At 45.0% G+C, this 14,145-nt stretch overlaps 1 protein-coding gene and 1 pseudogene across 3 annotated transcripts in view; one reads left to right on the top strand and one right to left on the bottom strand.

The window, feature by feature from the left end:
* Nucleotides 1-10,880: 10,880 nt before the first annotated feature.
* On the bottom strand, nt 10,881-12,043 carry LOC133631455 (transcriptional activator protein Pur-alpha-like; annotated as a pseudogene).
* A 43-nt stretch (nt 12,044-12,086) lies between these two features.
* ccdc18 (coiled-coil domain containing 18) overlaps nt 12,087-14,145 on the top strand; it is a 101,231-nt gene continuing 99,172 nt past the window's right edge. For all 3 annotated transcript variants that reach the window (XM_062022271.1, XM_062022270.1, XM_062022269.1), the window contains exons 1-2: nt 12,087-12,462; nt 12,547-12,695. In XM_062022271.1, the coding sequence (XP_061878255.1) occupies nt 12,564-12,695 (132 nt within the window). In that variant the 5' untranslated portion in view covers nt 12,087-12,462; nt 12,547-12,563. The remainder of the gene's footprint in view (nt 12,463-12,546; nt 12,696-14,145) is intronic.

The raw sequence follows: 14,145 nt of genomic DNA, 5'->3' as shown, positions 1-14,145 counted from the left end.
TAAAGGGGCAGAGCTTTAAGAGACATTTTAGCTTTTATATTTTTATAAGATATATTTTTTGTAAGAACCACAATTAATAAATATATTTCAGTGAATAACTTATTGTTCAAAATATGTACATAAAGTGTTGTAATTATATTGTAAAATGGATGGATGGATGGACGTTTAAAACAAAGCTGTTATAATTAATTAGTAAGTACACATTTTTTGAGCATTTTTAGAGAAAATCATATCATTGTAGTAAATTATGCAAATTACTCGATGATGTCATGGTGGCCACGCCCCCACCGCCACAGGTATCTTGGCAGTTTATGGGAAACACTGTAAGGGTTCTATAGAGTTGCCTTGAATTTGAAATTGTGAAGGAACAATCTGAATCTTCAACTAGGGCAACAATTTGCGCTATAGTCAGAGGGTCAAAGTTTTCCCTGGATTCACTGGTAGACGCTTCTTCTGATATGCTGGAAGATGTTTCATGTTGTGCAACTTGTCAGTCAATCAATCAATCAATCAATATTTATTTATATAGCCCTAAATCACAAGTGTCTCAAAGGGCTGTACAAGCCACAACGACATCCTCTGTACAGAGCCCACATACGGGCAAGGAAAAACTCACCCCAGTGGGACGTCGGTGAATGACTATGAGAAACCTTGGAGAGGACCGCATATGTGGATAACCCCACCCCTCTAGGGGAGACCGAAAGCAATGGATGTCGAGTGGGTCTGACATAACATTGTGAAAGTCCAGTCCACAGTGGATCCAACACATCAGCGGGAGTCCAGTCCACAGCGGGGCCAACAGGAAACCATCCCGAGCGGAGACGGGTCAGCAGCGCAGAGATGTCCCCAACCGATGCACAGGCTAGTGGTCCACCCGGGGTCCCGACTCTGGACAGCCAGCACTTCATCCATGGCCACCGGACCTATGCAACTCCCCCTCGCAAGGGACAGGGGAGAAGAGGAGAGAAGAAAAGAAACGGCAGATCAACTGGTCTAAAAAAAGGGGGGTCTATTTAAAGGCTAGATTATACAAATGAGTTTTAAGATGGGACTTAAATGCTTCTACTGAGGTAGCATCTCTAACTGTTACCGGGAGGGCATTCCAGAGTACTGGAGCCCGAATAGAAAACGCTCTATAGCCCGCAGACTTTTTTTGGGCTCTGGGAATCACTAATAAGCCGGAGTTCTTTGAACGCAGATTTCTTGTCGGGACATATGGTACAATACAATCGGCGAGATAGGCTGGAGCTAAACCGTGTAGTATTTTATACGTAAGTAGTAAAACCTAAAAGTCGCATCTTAAGTGCACAGGAAGCCAGTGCAAGTGAGCCAGTATAGGCGTAATATGATCAAACTTTCTTGTTTTTGTCAAAAGTCTAGCAGCCGCATTTTGTACCAACTGTAATCTTTTAATGCTAGACATAGGGAGACCCGAAAATAATACGTTACAGTAATCGAGACGAGACGTAACGAACGCATGAATAATGATCTCAGCGTCGCTAGTGGACAAGATGGAACGAATTTTAGCGATATTACGGAGATGAAAGAAGGCCGTTTTAGTAACACTCTTAATGTGTGACTCAAACGAGAGAGTTGGGTCGAAGATAATACCCAGATTCTTTACCGAGTCGCCTTGTGTAATTGTTTGGTTGTCAAATGTTAAGGTGGTATTATTAAATAGATGTTGGTGTCTAGCAGGACCGATAATCAGCATTTCCGTTTTGTTAGCGTTGAGTTGCAAAAAGTTAGTGGACATCCATTGTTTAATTTCATTAAGACACGCCTCCAGCTGACTACAATCCGGCGTGTTGGTCAGCTTTAGGGGCATGTAGAGTTGAGTGTCATCGGCATAACAGTGAAAGCTAACACCGTACTTGCGTATGATGTCACCCAGCGGCAGCATGTAAATACTAAAGAGTGCAGGGCCAAGAACCGAACCCTGGGGAACTCCGCACGTTACCTTGACATAGTCAGAGGTCACATTGTTATGGGAGACGCACTGCATCCTGTCAGTAAGATAAGAGTTAAACCAAGACAAGGCTAAGTCTGACATACCAATACGTGTTTTGATACGCTCTAATAAAATATTATGATCGACGGTATCGAAAGCGGCGCTAAGATCAAGAAGCAGCAACATAGATGACGCATCAGAATCCATCGTTAGCAATAGATCATTAGTCATTTTTGCGAGGGCTGTCTCCGTAGAGTGATTTGCCCTGAAACCGGATTGAAAAGGTTCACAGAGATTGTTAGTCACTAAGTGTTCATTTAGCTGCTGTGCGACAGTTTTTTCGAGAATTTTGGAAATAAACGGAAGGTGGGAGACCGGTCGGTAGTTTACCATGAGGTCAGGATCGAGGTTAGGTCTTTTGAGCAGAGGATGAATAACCGCTTTTTTGAATGCTAGGGGAACAGTGCCGGAGGAAAGTGATAAGTTTATAATATTTAACACTGATGGACCTAATAATACAAACAGTTCCTTGATAAGTTTCCCAGGAAGTGGGTCAAGTAAACATGTTGTTTGTTTTATCCCACTTACACGCTGTAATAATTCCTCTAATGTTATTTCATCAAAAATAGAGAGACTATTTTGGAGGGCAGTGTCCGTCGTATATACAGTCGTATTTGTGTTAATAGAACCCAGTTGTAGCTGGGATGCGTTGTCTTTAATCTCCTTTCTAATGAGTTCAATTTTCTTATTAAAGAAATTCATAAAATCATCTGCCGAGTGGGTGGAGCTACTGGGAGGAGTCCCTTGTTGGGTTAGCGATGCTACTGTACTAAACAGAAATTTAGGATCGTTTTTGTTGAGGCGGATGAGATTTGAGTAGTATTTAGCTTTAGCTAAGGTAAGCATGCGTTTATAAGTTATTAAACTATCACTCCATGCTTGATGGAAAACCTCAAGTTTAGTCGCGCGCCATTTGCGTTCCAGTTTTCTACATAATAATTTATGAGCTCTAATTTCTTCTGTAAACCATGGGGTGCGCCTTTTAGGGGCCCTTTTTTGCTTTAGCGGTGCTATACTATCAATAATTTCACGCAAGGCATTGTCAAAGTTGTTAGTGAGGTTATCAATAGAGCCGACATAATTTGGGAATGGTGCCATTACCGAAGGCAGTAGGTCAGCAAGAGTCATCGTTGTGGCAGCATTAATGTTGCGGCCGCTATAGCAGTTATTATTATTATTAGCTTGTTGACAATGAGTCAAAACTTCAAATTTTATAAGGTAATGATCGGACATTACTTTAGTATATGGAAGTATCATAACTTTGGAGGTGGTGACACCCCTGACAAGCACTAGATCTATTGTATTACCGTTGCGATGCGTGGGTTCATGTATTATTTGTGTAAGACCACAGCTATCAATTATGGTTTGGAGCGCCATGCACTGAGGGTCCGATGGGGTATTCATATGGATATTAAAGTCCCCCATTATGATTATATTGTCGGCGTGCGTCACTAGATCAGCAACGAACTCTGAGAATTCACTGATAAAGTCCGAATAGGGCCCAGGGGGGCGGTAGATAACAGCCAGGTCGAGAGGTAGCGGTGTGACAGACCTCATAGTAAGCACCTCAAACGATTTATATTTATTATTTAGGTTAGGGGTAAGGTTGAAATTTTCATTGTATATTAGTGCGACACCCCCTCCCCTTTTAAGAGGACGGGCAACATGCGCATTCGTATAGTTAGGAGGAGATGCCTCATTGAGCGCAAAAAATTAGTCTGGTTTGAGCCAGGTTTCGCTAAGACCAATGACGTTAAGATTGTTGTCTCTAATGACCTCATTAACTAATAATGCCTTGGGAGACAATGATCTTATGTTTAAAAAGCCCATATTATAGGTATTGGGCTGTTTTGACGAGTTTTTGTTAAGATTATCCGTAGTGGCAATATTAACAATGTTGCGTTTATTATGCGTAGTGCACTTTAAATAGTTTCGACCATATCTAGGAATTGATATGACGGTAATTTTCCGATTGTTTGCTTGGTGCTGCAATAGACTGGACATATCATAACTTGTGCTGCATATCTCAAGTTCAGATAACATTTGGTATGATAGTACACATCTGCTGCGTGTACATCAGACGCTTGAGTAACTACCGTATTTTTCGGAGTATAAGTCGCACCGGAGTATAAGTCGCACCTGCCGAAAATGCATAATAAAGAAGGAAAAATACATATATAAGTCGCACTGGAGTATAAGTCACATTTTTGGGGGAAATTTATTTGATAAAAACCCAACACCAAGAATAGACATTTGAAAGGCAATTTAAAATGAATAAAGAACAGTGAACAACAGGCTGAATAAGTGTACGTTATATGACGCATAAATAACCAACTGAGAACGTGCCTGGTATGTTAACGTAACATATTATGGTAAGAGTCATTCAAATAACTATAACATATAGAACATGCTATACGTTTACCAAACAATCTGTCACTCCATATCGCTAAATCCCATGAAATCTTATACGTCTAGTCTCTTACGTGAATGAGCTAAATGATATTATTTGATATTTTACGGTAATCTGTTAATAATTTCGTACATAAGTCGCTCCTGAGTATAAGTCGCACCCCCGGCCAAACTATGGGAAAAAAAACTGCGATTTATAGTCTGAAAAATACGGTAATCTCCCAAGAAATGTAAAATCTTTACTAGATTTTGCCCAGCTTTTCATTTTGGAATCAACATTATTTGTTAATGCCTTGTGCAGATCTTTCGTATCCTCCCCTCACATATCACACAATGAATACCCCTGGTTTGGGGATGACTTGATCGAAGCTTTTTAGGACTTAATAAGGAGGGGACAGCATGATCCTCATGCTTTCGAGCCCTTTTAACACGAGAACTACTACAGTAGCTTCTGCAGCGTTTGTGGTATTTGGCCTTATTTAATACAAGTGTTGATGCGATACCTGAACCATCATTCAATTGATCAATTGTGACATTTATACATGAAGGTATAGCATTCACCATTTCAATGAAATCTTTTGAGATCCTTTTCTAGTGACAAAAGTCCTTCGCTTTTGGGTGTTAGTAAGGGGTCATCAGACTGTAATTGGCAGAGACGACATAAGTCCCAATTGATGCTATCAGATGATGTGGAGGCCATATTGTTTGATAATAGCTACACTGAGAAATGCATTCCATGAAAATAAAGTTGATGATTTTCACAGTGTTAGATTAGGCAATAGAACGACTGTACATAGATAAGCTCTTCTGTATGATTTTCACATCAGGAGAAGTCAGGAGACACAACAGTAGCGTGTCGCGGGACCAAACTATTATCCACTGTGTTGATAACAGTGTCGGAGCCTTCTCTGTAAGATACGTTTCTATTTCTGTTGAAAAGGAAACCTATATTACAGGGGGGAGGGGGGTAACATTGACTTTCTCTACTTTTACTAATGTTACAATGAAATATATCTGTAGCTTTACATTCTATCTGTGTTGAAATATATGTGCAATACATTTTGGTGGATAATGGCTATGTTGTTAATATGGAAATTAAAGTGCTCTAATAAATAAATGATCATAAATCTGATCATTCCAGTATGTTTCTGATGCTCAAAAAACCTAAAATAGTTTGCCAAAAGTATCAAAAGTTAAGGTACACCTAATTTTTACATCGCCGGCATCTTGGAAATATGCTAATTAGGTGTCCAGACACACCCAATCATAAAGATGATTTTTCCATCATATTTCTAATTGTCAAAAAACATGAAAAAGACACCAGGTTTGGATTTGTAGCTCATCTGGTTCAAATGTAGAGGCAAAAGCGTGTTCAGGTGGTGGCCATATTGGATCAGCCGCTGTGGCGACCCCAAAGGTCACCGGCGTGGGCGCCCTAGCCAAATCATTTAAGTATGCCCTGAGCTACACCTGTGTCAAATTTGGCGCTTTTAGACAAAAGTGAAGGGCCCCCACTATATTGACATTTTCTCTCAAACTTTTTCTAGTCAAGTACCCCCTCACCACATTAAAACATTTTTGGTCATAAAAAGATGTGAAACTGCACTGGAGCATACCTTTTTGATGTATTACTGTCCAAAGTAGAGCTCATCTGTAGTGGTAAAACTGATGGGCAAATACATGAATTTGTTAAATAATTAACCTTCCCTATTCTACCGCTTGTCCCTTACATAAACTATATCGCCAAAGGTATTTGGCCACCTGCTTTGACTCACATATGAACTAGAAGTGCCATCCCATTCCTAACCCATAGGGTTCAATATGATGTTGGTCCACCTTTTGCAGCTATTGCAGCTTCAACTCTTCTGGGAAGGCTGTCCACAAGGTTGCGGAGTGTGTTTATAGGAATTTTCCACCATTCTTCCAAAAGCGCATTGGTGAGGTCACAGACTGATGTTGGTGGAGAAGGCCTGGCTCTCAGTCTCCGTTCTAATTCATCCCAAAGGTGTGCTATCGGGTTCAGGTCAGGACTCTGTGCAGGCCAGTCAAGTTCATCCACACCAGACTCTGTCTTTATGGACCTTGCTTTGTTCACTGGTGCACAGTCATGTTGGAAGAGGAAAGGGCCCCGCTCCAAACTGTTCCCACAAGGTGGGGAGCATGGAATTGTCAAAAATGTTTTGGTATCCTGGAGCATTCAAAAATCCTTTCACTGGAAAACAACCCCACACCATGATTCCGCCTCCACCAAATTTCACACTCGGCACAATGCAATCTGAAATGTAGCGTTCTCCTGGCAACCTCCTAACCCAGACTGGTCCATCAGATTGCCAGATGGATTGATTGATTGAGACTTTTATTAGTAGATTGCACAGTACAGTACATATTCCGTACCATTGACCACTAAATGGTAACACCCCAATAAGTTTTTCAACTTGTTTAACCACGTTAATTAATTCATGGAAAAGCGTGATTCATCACTCCAGAGAACAAACGAAAGTGCTTGATTTTCTACACCTGTATATGATTAGGACACCTGATTTTGAAATATCCTACCCTAATACCCTACTGCGCAATATTACCCTTCGAGTGCAATACATCCGACACTGTTTGTTATCACTCCGTACTCTTGTCTTGTTCTGTATATTGTACAGTATATTGTTTTGTATATTGTACAGAATTGCTTATTGTTTTTTATTGGATAGTAGTCTATTTATTCCAATTCTTAGTTTTATCTTTATTACTTCTTGTGTAATTTATTTTTATCCCATATTTGTTCCCACTACCGCACCTTAAGTTGGAGTCCTTAATCTCCATCCATCCATCCATCTTCTTCCGCTTATCCGAGGTCGGGTCGCGGGGGCAGCAGCCTAAGCAGGGAAGCCCAGACTTTCCTCTCCCCAGCCACTTCGTCCAGCTCCTCCCGGGGGATCCCGAGGCGTTCCCAGGCCAGCCGGGAGACATAGTCTTCCCAACGTGTCCTGGGTCTTCCCCGTGGCCTCCTACCGGTTGGACGTGCCCTAAACACCTCCCGAGGGAGGCGTTCGGGTGGCATCCTGACCAGATGCCCGAACCACCTCATCTGGCTCCTCTCGATGTGGAGGAGCAGTGGCTTTACTTTGAGCTCCCCCCGGATAGCAGAGCTTCTCACCCTATCTCTAAGGGAGAGCCCCGCCACCCGGCGGAGGTAACTCATTTCGGCCGCCTGTACCCGTGATCTTGTCCTTTCGGTCATGACCCAAAGCTCATGACCATAGGTGAGGATGGGAACTTAGATCGACCGGTAAATTGAGAGCTTTGCCTTCCGGCTCAGCTCCTTCTTCACCACAACGGACCAATACAGCGTCCGCATTACTGAAGACGCCGCACCGATCCGCCTGTCGATCTCACGATCCACTTTTCCCTCACTCGTGAACAAGACTCCTAGGTACTTGAACTCCTCCACTTGGGGCAGGGTCTCCTCCCCAACCCGGAGATGGCACTCCACCCTTTTCCGGGCAAGAACCAAGGACTCGGACTTGGAGGTGCTGATTCTCATCCCAGTCGCTTCACACTCGGCTGTGAACCGATCCAGTGAGAGCTGAAGATCCTGGCCAGATGAAGCCATCAGGACCACATCATCTGCAAAAAGCAAAGACCTAATCCTGCAGCCACCAAACCGGATCCCCTCAACGCCTTGACTGCGCCTAGAAATTCTGTCCATAAAAGTTATGAACAGAATCGGTGACAAAGGGCAGCCTTGGCGGAGTCCAACCCTCACTGGAAACGTGTCCGACTTACTGCCGGCAATGCGGACCAAGCTCTGACACTCATCGTACAGGGAGCGGACAGCCACAATCAGACAGTCCGATACCCCATACTCTCTGAGCACTCCCCACAGGACCTCCTGAGGGACACGGTCGAATGCCTTCTCCAAGTCCACAAAGCACATGTAGACTGGTTGGGCAAACTCCCATGCACCCTCAAGGACCCTGCCGAGAGTATAGAGCTGGTCCACAGTTCCACGGCCAGGACGAAAACCACACTGTTCCTCCTGAATTCGAGGTTCGACTATCCGGCGTAGCCTCCTCTCCAGTACACCCGAATAGACCTTACCGGGAAGGCTGAGGAGTGTGATCCCACGATAGTTGGAACACACCCTCCGGTTCCCTTTCTTAAAGAGAGGAACCACCACCCCGGTCTGCCAATCCAGAGGTACCGCCTCCGATGTCCACGCGATGCTGCAGAATCTTGTCAACCAAGACAGCCCCACAGCCTTGCCACCGAGGAGCTTTTTAACTACCTCAGCAACCTCAGCCCCAGAAATAGGAGAGCCCACCACAGATTCCCCAGGCACTGCTTCCTCATAGGAAGACGTGTCGGTGGGATTGAGGAGGTCTTCGAAGTATTCCCTCCACCGATCCACAACATCCGCAGTCGAGGTCAGCAGAACACCATCCGCACCATACACGGTGTTGACAGTGCACTGCTTCCTCTTCCTGAGGCGGCGGATGGTGGTCCAGAATCGCTTCGAAGCCGTCCGGAAGTCGTTTTCCATGGCCTCGCCAAACTCCTCCCATGTCCGAGTTTTTGCCTCCGCGACCGCTGAAGCCGCACACCGCTTGGCCTGTCGGTACCTGTCTGCTGCCTCCGGACTCCCATGAGCCAAAAGAACCCGATAGGACTCCTTCTTCAGCTTGACGGCATCCCTCACCGCCGGTGTCCACCAACGGGTTCTAGAATTACCGCCACGACAGGCACCAACTACCTTGCGGCCACAGCTCCAATCAGCCGCCTCAACAATAGAGGTGCGGAACATGGTCCACTCGGACTCAATGTCCAGCACCTCCCTCGTGACATGTTCAAAGTTCTTCCGGAGGTGGGAATTGAAACTCTCTCTGACAGACGTTCCCAGCAGACCCTCACAATGCGTTTGGGCCTGCCAGGTCTGTCCGGCATCCTCCCCCACCATCGCAGCCAACTCACCACCAGGTGGTGATCGGTAGAAAGCTCCGCCCTTCTCTTCACCCGAGTGTCCAAAACATGAGGCCGCAAATCCGATGACACAACTACAAAGTCGATCATGGAACCGCGGCCTAGGGTGTCCTGGTGCCAAGTGCACATATGGACACCCTTATGCTTGAACATGGTGTTCGTTATGGACAATCTGTGACGAGCACAAAAGTCCAATAACAAAACACCACTCGGGTTCAGATCCGGGCGGCCATTCTTCCCAATCACACCTCTACAGGTTTCACTGTCGTTGCCAACATGAGCGTTGAAGTCACCCAGTAGGACAAGGGAATCACCCAGGGGAGCACTTTCCAGTACTCCCTCGAGTGTATCCAATAAGGGTGGGTACTCTGAACTGCTGTTTGGTGCGTAAGCACAAACAACAGTCAGGACCCGTCCCCCCACCCGAAGGCGGAGGGAGGCTACCCTCTCGTCCACCGGGTTGAACTCCAACGTGCAGGCTTTGAGTCGGGGGGAAACAAGAATTGCTACCCCAGCTCGTCGCCTCTCCCTGCGTGCAACGCCAGTGTGGAAGAGAGTCCAGCCCCTCTCGAGAGAACTGGTTCCAGAGCCCTTGCTGTGCGTCGAGGTGAGTCCGACTATATCCAGCCGGAACTTCTCTACCTCACGCACAAGCTCAGGCTTCTTCCCCCCCAGCGAGGTGACGTTCCACGTCCCAAGAGCTAGCTTATGTAGCCGAGGATCGGACCGCCAAGTGCCCTGCCTTCGGCTGCCGCCCAGCTCACAATGCACCCGACCTCTATGGCCCCTCCCATGAGTGGTGAGCCCATTGGAGGGGGGACCCACGTTGCCTCTTCGGGCTGTGCCCCATGGGGACAGGCCCGGCCCCAACTCCGGGCCTGGCTCTGGAGGGGGGCCCCGGTGACCCGCGTCCGGGCGAGGGAAATCTGAATCCTTGTTGTTTCCTTTCCATAGAAGTCTTTGAGCTGCTCTTTGTCTGATCCCTCACCTAGGACCTGTTTGTCTTGGGAGACCCTACCAGGGGGCATGAAAGCCCCCGGACAACATAGCTCCTAGGATCATTGGGACACGCAAACTCCTCTACCACGGTAAGGTGGCAGCTCAGAGAGGAGGTCCTTAATCTCGTTACATGCAAATATAATGACAATAAAGTCCATTCTATTCTATTCTATTCTATTCTATGGGTGAGGGCGGACCTACGTCACTTCCGCCTACCAATCCCCTAGCAACCGGGAATTCGTTGAAAACAAACCAGCTCACAGCGAACACAGCATTGACAGAAAAAGCATTTAACGAGCGTTGTGGCTTGGAAGTCGGCGTTAAATCCTTCATTTACGCATTTTTACTTATTCGCATATCGTGTGAAAAAACGAAAATTTATTATTTGCGTCAGACTCGTCTCAGTGAACTTTAAAGCTTCTCAGGCTTAGCTTAGCTTGCTAGTTAGCTTAGCCTGCGCGCTACTAAGAAAGAGACGCGGAAGTTATCAACAACTTTGTGTGAACACGCCGTACTTGTTGGAGCCCACGTCGAAGAAGAAGTGCTTGTTGTCCACAGTCATCGACGAGCCCTCCGGCAGCTCCGCGGGCTCCTCGTCCACGCCGTAATCGTCAATAAGTTTGGCCATAGCGTCGCGGAACTCGATAAATCCCTGCGCCGGGAGCGCGATGGTCTGACCCCAAGCCGGGCCCCCTGTTCACGGTCTGCCGGATCTTCAAGAACCGTCCCCGCTGGTTCTCTTTCAGGTCCATGTAGTACTTCCGATTCTCCCGCACTATGAACTCGCTTTTCAGGGCCCACCGCGGCTCATCCTGCACCATTCCCGGGTTGCTGGGACCCAACTGGGCGTAGTGTTCGATGAAGTCCCCCAAGTAGTCGCGGAACTCGACCGACATAGACAGCGTGAGGCTGCCACCGGCCCGACTTCGGCTATCTTCAAGAAGCGGCCTTTGGCGTTCTGCTTGACGTCCAAGTAGAAGCGTTTGTTTTGGATGTCAACTCGCTTGGACGTCAGCTCCTGCGTCTCATGCTGGAAGCCGAGCCCGTCCCTCCCGCTGTAGCGTGCATGGAACCGAAGCCTGGGCCCGTGGCTGTCTCGTCTCTGTGGGCTTTTATCACGCTTTGGCAGAACAAAATACAACCTTTGTTTTCTCTGTTTCCAGTTGTGGTTAGCACAACCAAAAACAACACAGTTTTTCGGCATTTTGGAGACAGAATGACGGGTTTAACCAGCGTAGGTCGACAGGTTAAAGAGTAATGGCAACGGTTTGTTTTCAACGCCAGTCTGGTTGCTATGGCTCGAAGAACCCGTATGTAGCTCAGTTGCCCGGATGTCGGCCCTCACCCATTGAAACAAAAGCAAATAAACTATTGATCAAATAAAAATGTCATATATTATAATAAAAATGTGTCATTGTGTTCTTATATCGTCAGATAAGTAGAGTAGTATATTAATAATAGTATACATTTTTTAAATACAATTTTATACCCACAGTACGACACTCTGCTTCCACGTTTGTGATTGGCCAGTTGGGTCAATTCGCTCAACCCCGCCACTGTTCGCGGGGTTGAGTGATTGACAGCCGGTCTTGCCAATCAATTGTGTAGGCTGTTCTCTTCCACCCAATCACCAGCGGGCTTGTAAAACATGGGCGGACACAACGACTTTTGAAGTTATTGTTGCTAAAGCTACATGACATGGAATGGGCCAATAGGAGTAATTTCACGAGACATGGGAGCTAACACAAAACTACAATACGTAACGTATAAACATGGTCCAGTTGGTTATTTGGTTGTTTTTCGCTTCAAATGACCACAGCGGCGCTAACTTTTTCCGGCTAACCATCTGTTGATTTGCGACCCTCTGTGTTTACATGTAGCATGCTATCATGCTATCATGCTACCAACTCGTCGGCAGTCAGACACCATTTATTCTTACAATGTTTATCAAATGCCGCTATGGACACCTTTTTTCTTAGTTGTCGATCTCTGAGCTAACCATGTTCCCAATTTGATGGTTAGCAAAGAGGAAGTCATCTTGGACACTTTTTAAAAGAGTCTGCTTTGATGTACGGGACAAAAAACAACACCATTCTCAAACCACTGACAAACTTGACTGATTCACAAGCGTGTCATTTTTTTGTCTTCTTTAGTTCAAGCCAGCTATTAGATGGACTCTGTTTTCACCAGAAGGAAGATGTGCAATGTGCGGCAAGAAAATGCTTGTCTGAACATGCAGGATATTCAGCTCATCAGTGATATCGATGATACGCCTTATGAATTCCTATCCCCCGACTCTCAGGTAAATCATTGGTGTGAGTTCACAGTGTGGCGCATATTTGTAACAGTGTTAAAGTTGTTTATACGGCTACCCACATTGTGACCTGTATGGCTGTTGACCAAGTTTGCCTTGCATTCACTTGTGTGTGTGAAAAGCCGTAGATATTATGTGATTGGGCCGGCACGCAAAGGCAGTGCCTTTAAGGTTTATTGGCGCGCTGTACTTCTCCCTACGTCCGTGTACCACTCCGTACAGCGGCGTTTTAAAAAGTCATACGTTTTACTTTTTCAAACTGATACCGATAATTTCCGATATAACATTTTAAAGCATTTATCGGCCGATAATATCGGCAGTCCTATATTATCGGACATCTCTACTTTATACCTTTTGTTTGTGCCCTCGTGTGCATTATCCTTTCCATCCTTACCCTTTCCATCCTTTGTAACTGAGCTACTGTGTGGAACAATTTCCCCCGTGGATCAATAAAGTTTGTCTAAATCTATTAATCGATGTTTGAAAATTATGAATCAATTTAGAATTGTTTTTGCGCACCCCTAACAGCCACTAGGGCAGGGGTAGGGAACCTATGGCTCTCGAGCCAGATGGGGCTCTTTTGATGACTGCCTCTGGCTCTCAGATAAATCTTAGCTGACATTGCTTAACACGATAAGTAATGAATAATTCCGCTGGTAATCACAGTGTTAAAAATAACGTTCAAAGTATAAAACATTCTCATGCATTTTAATCCATCCATCTGTTTTCTACTGCACCTGTTCAAGAAGTCGCATTAATGGTAAGAAGTATGTTATTTATTATTGGTTAGCTTCAGAATAACGATTATCAAAAAGAATAAGAGACTTATAATACTCTAAAAATGTTGGTCTTACTTAAAAATGCATGCATTTAGTTGTATTCAGTGTTAAAAAATATTATATGGCTCTCACGGAAATACATTATATTTGGCTTTCATGGCTCTCTCAGCCAAACAGGTTCCCGACCCCTGCACTACGGTGAGCAACGCGATCAGATGGTCTCTGACCAAGTCAAGTCTGATTCGATTTGCACTGTTTATTAGGCTTGTCAATCTTTGGGCACCTAACGGTTCTATCCGATTCCTGGGGTGATGATTCAATTCAGAATTGATTCTCAATTCAACACGATTCCCGATTTAAACCGATTCTTGCAATGTATTGTTTAGTGTAATGATTCTAATTAAACTTTTTCAAAACATGTAACAGGTTAGAAGAAATCCATTTGGTTGTATGAAGATTGGCCTAAAAATGTAAAAAAAACATGTATTTATATACAGTACAGGCCAAAAGTTTGGACACACCTTCTCATTCAATGGGTTTTCTTTTTTTCATGACTGTTTACATTGTAGATTGTCACTGAAGGCGTCAAAACTATGAATGAACACATGTGGAGTTATGTACTTTACATAAAAGGTGAAATAACTGAAAACATGTTTTAT

This window comes from Entelurus aequoreus, linkage group LG16, assembly GCF_033978785.1.
Source record: "Entelurus aequoreus isolate RoL-2023_Sb linkage group LG16, RoL_Eaeq_v1.1, whole genome shotgun sequence".
NCBI lineage: Eukaryota > Metazoa > Chordata > Actinopteri > Syngnathiformes > Syngnathidae > Entelurus > Entelurus aequoreus.
This window is presented reverse-complemented; position numbering and strand designations above follow the sequence as displayed.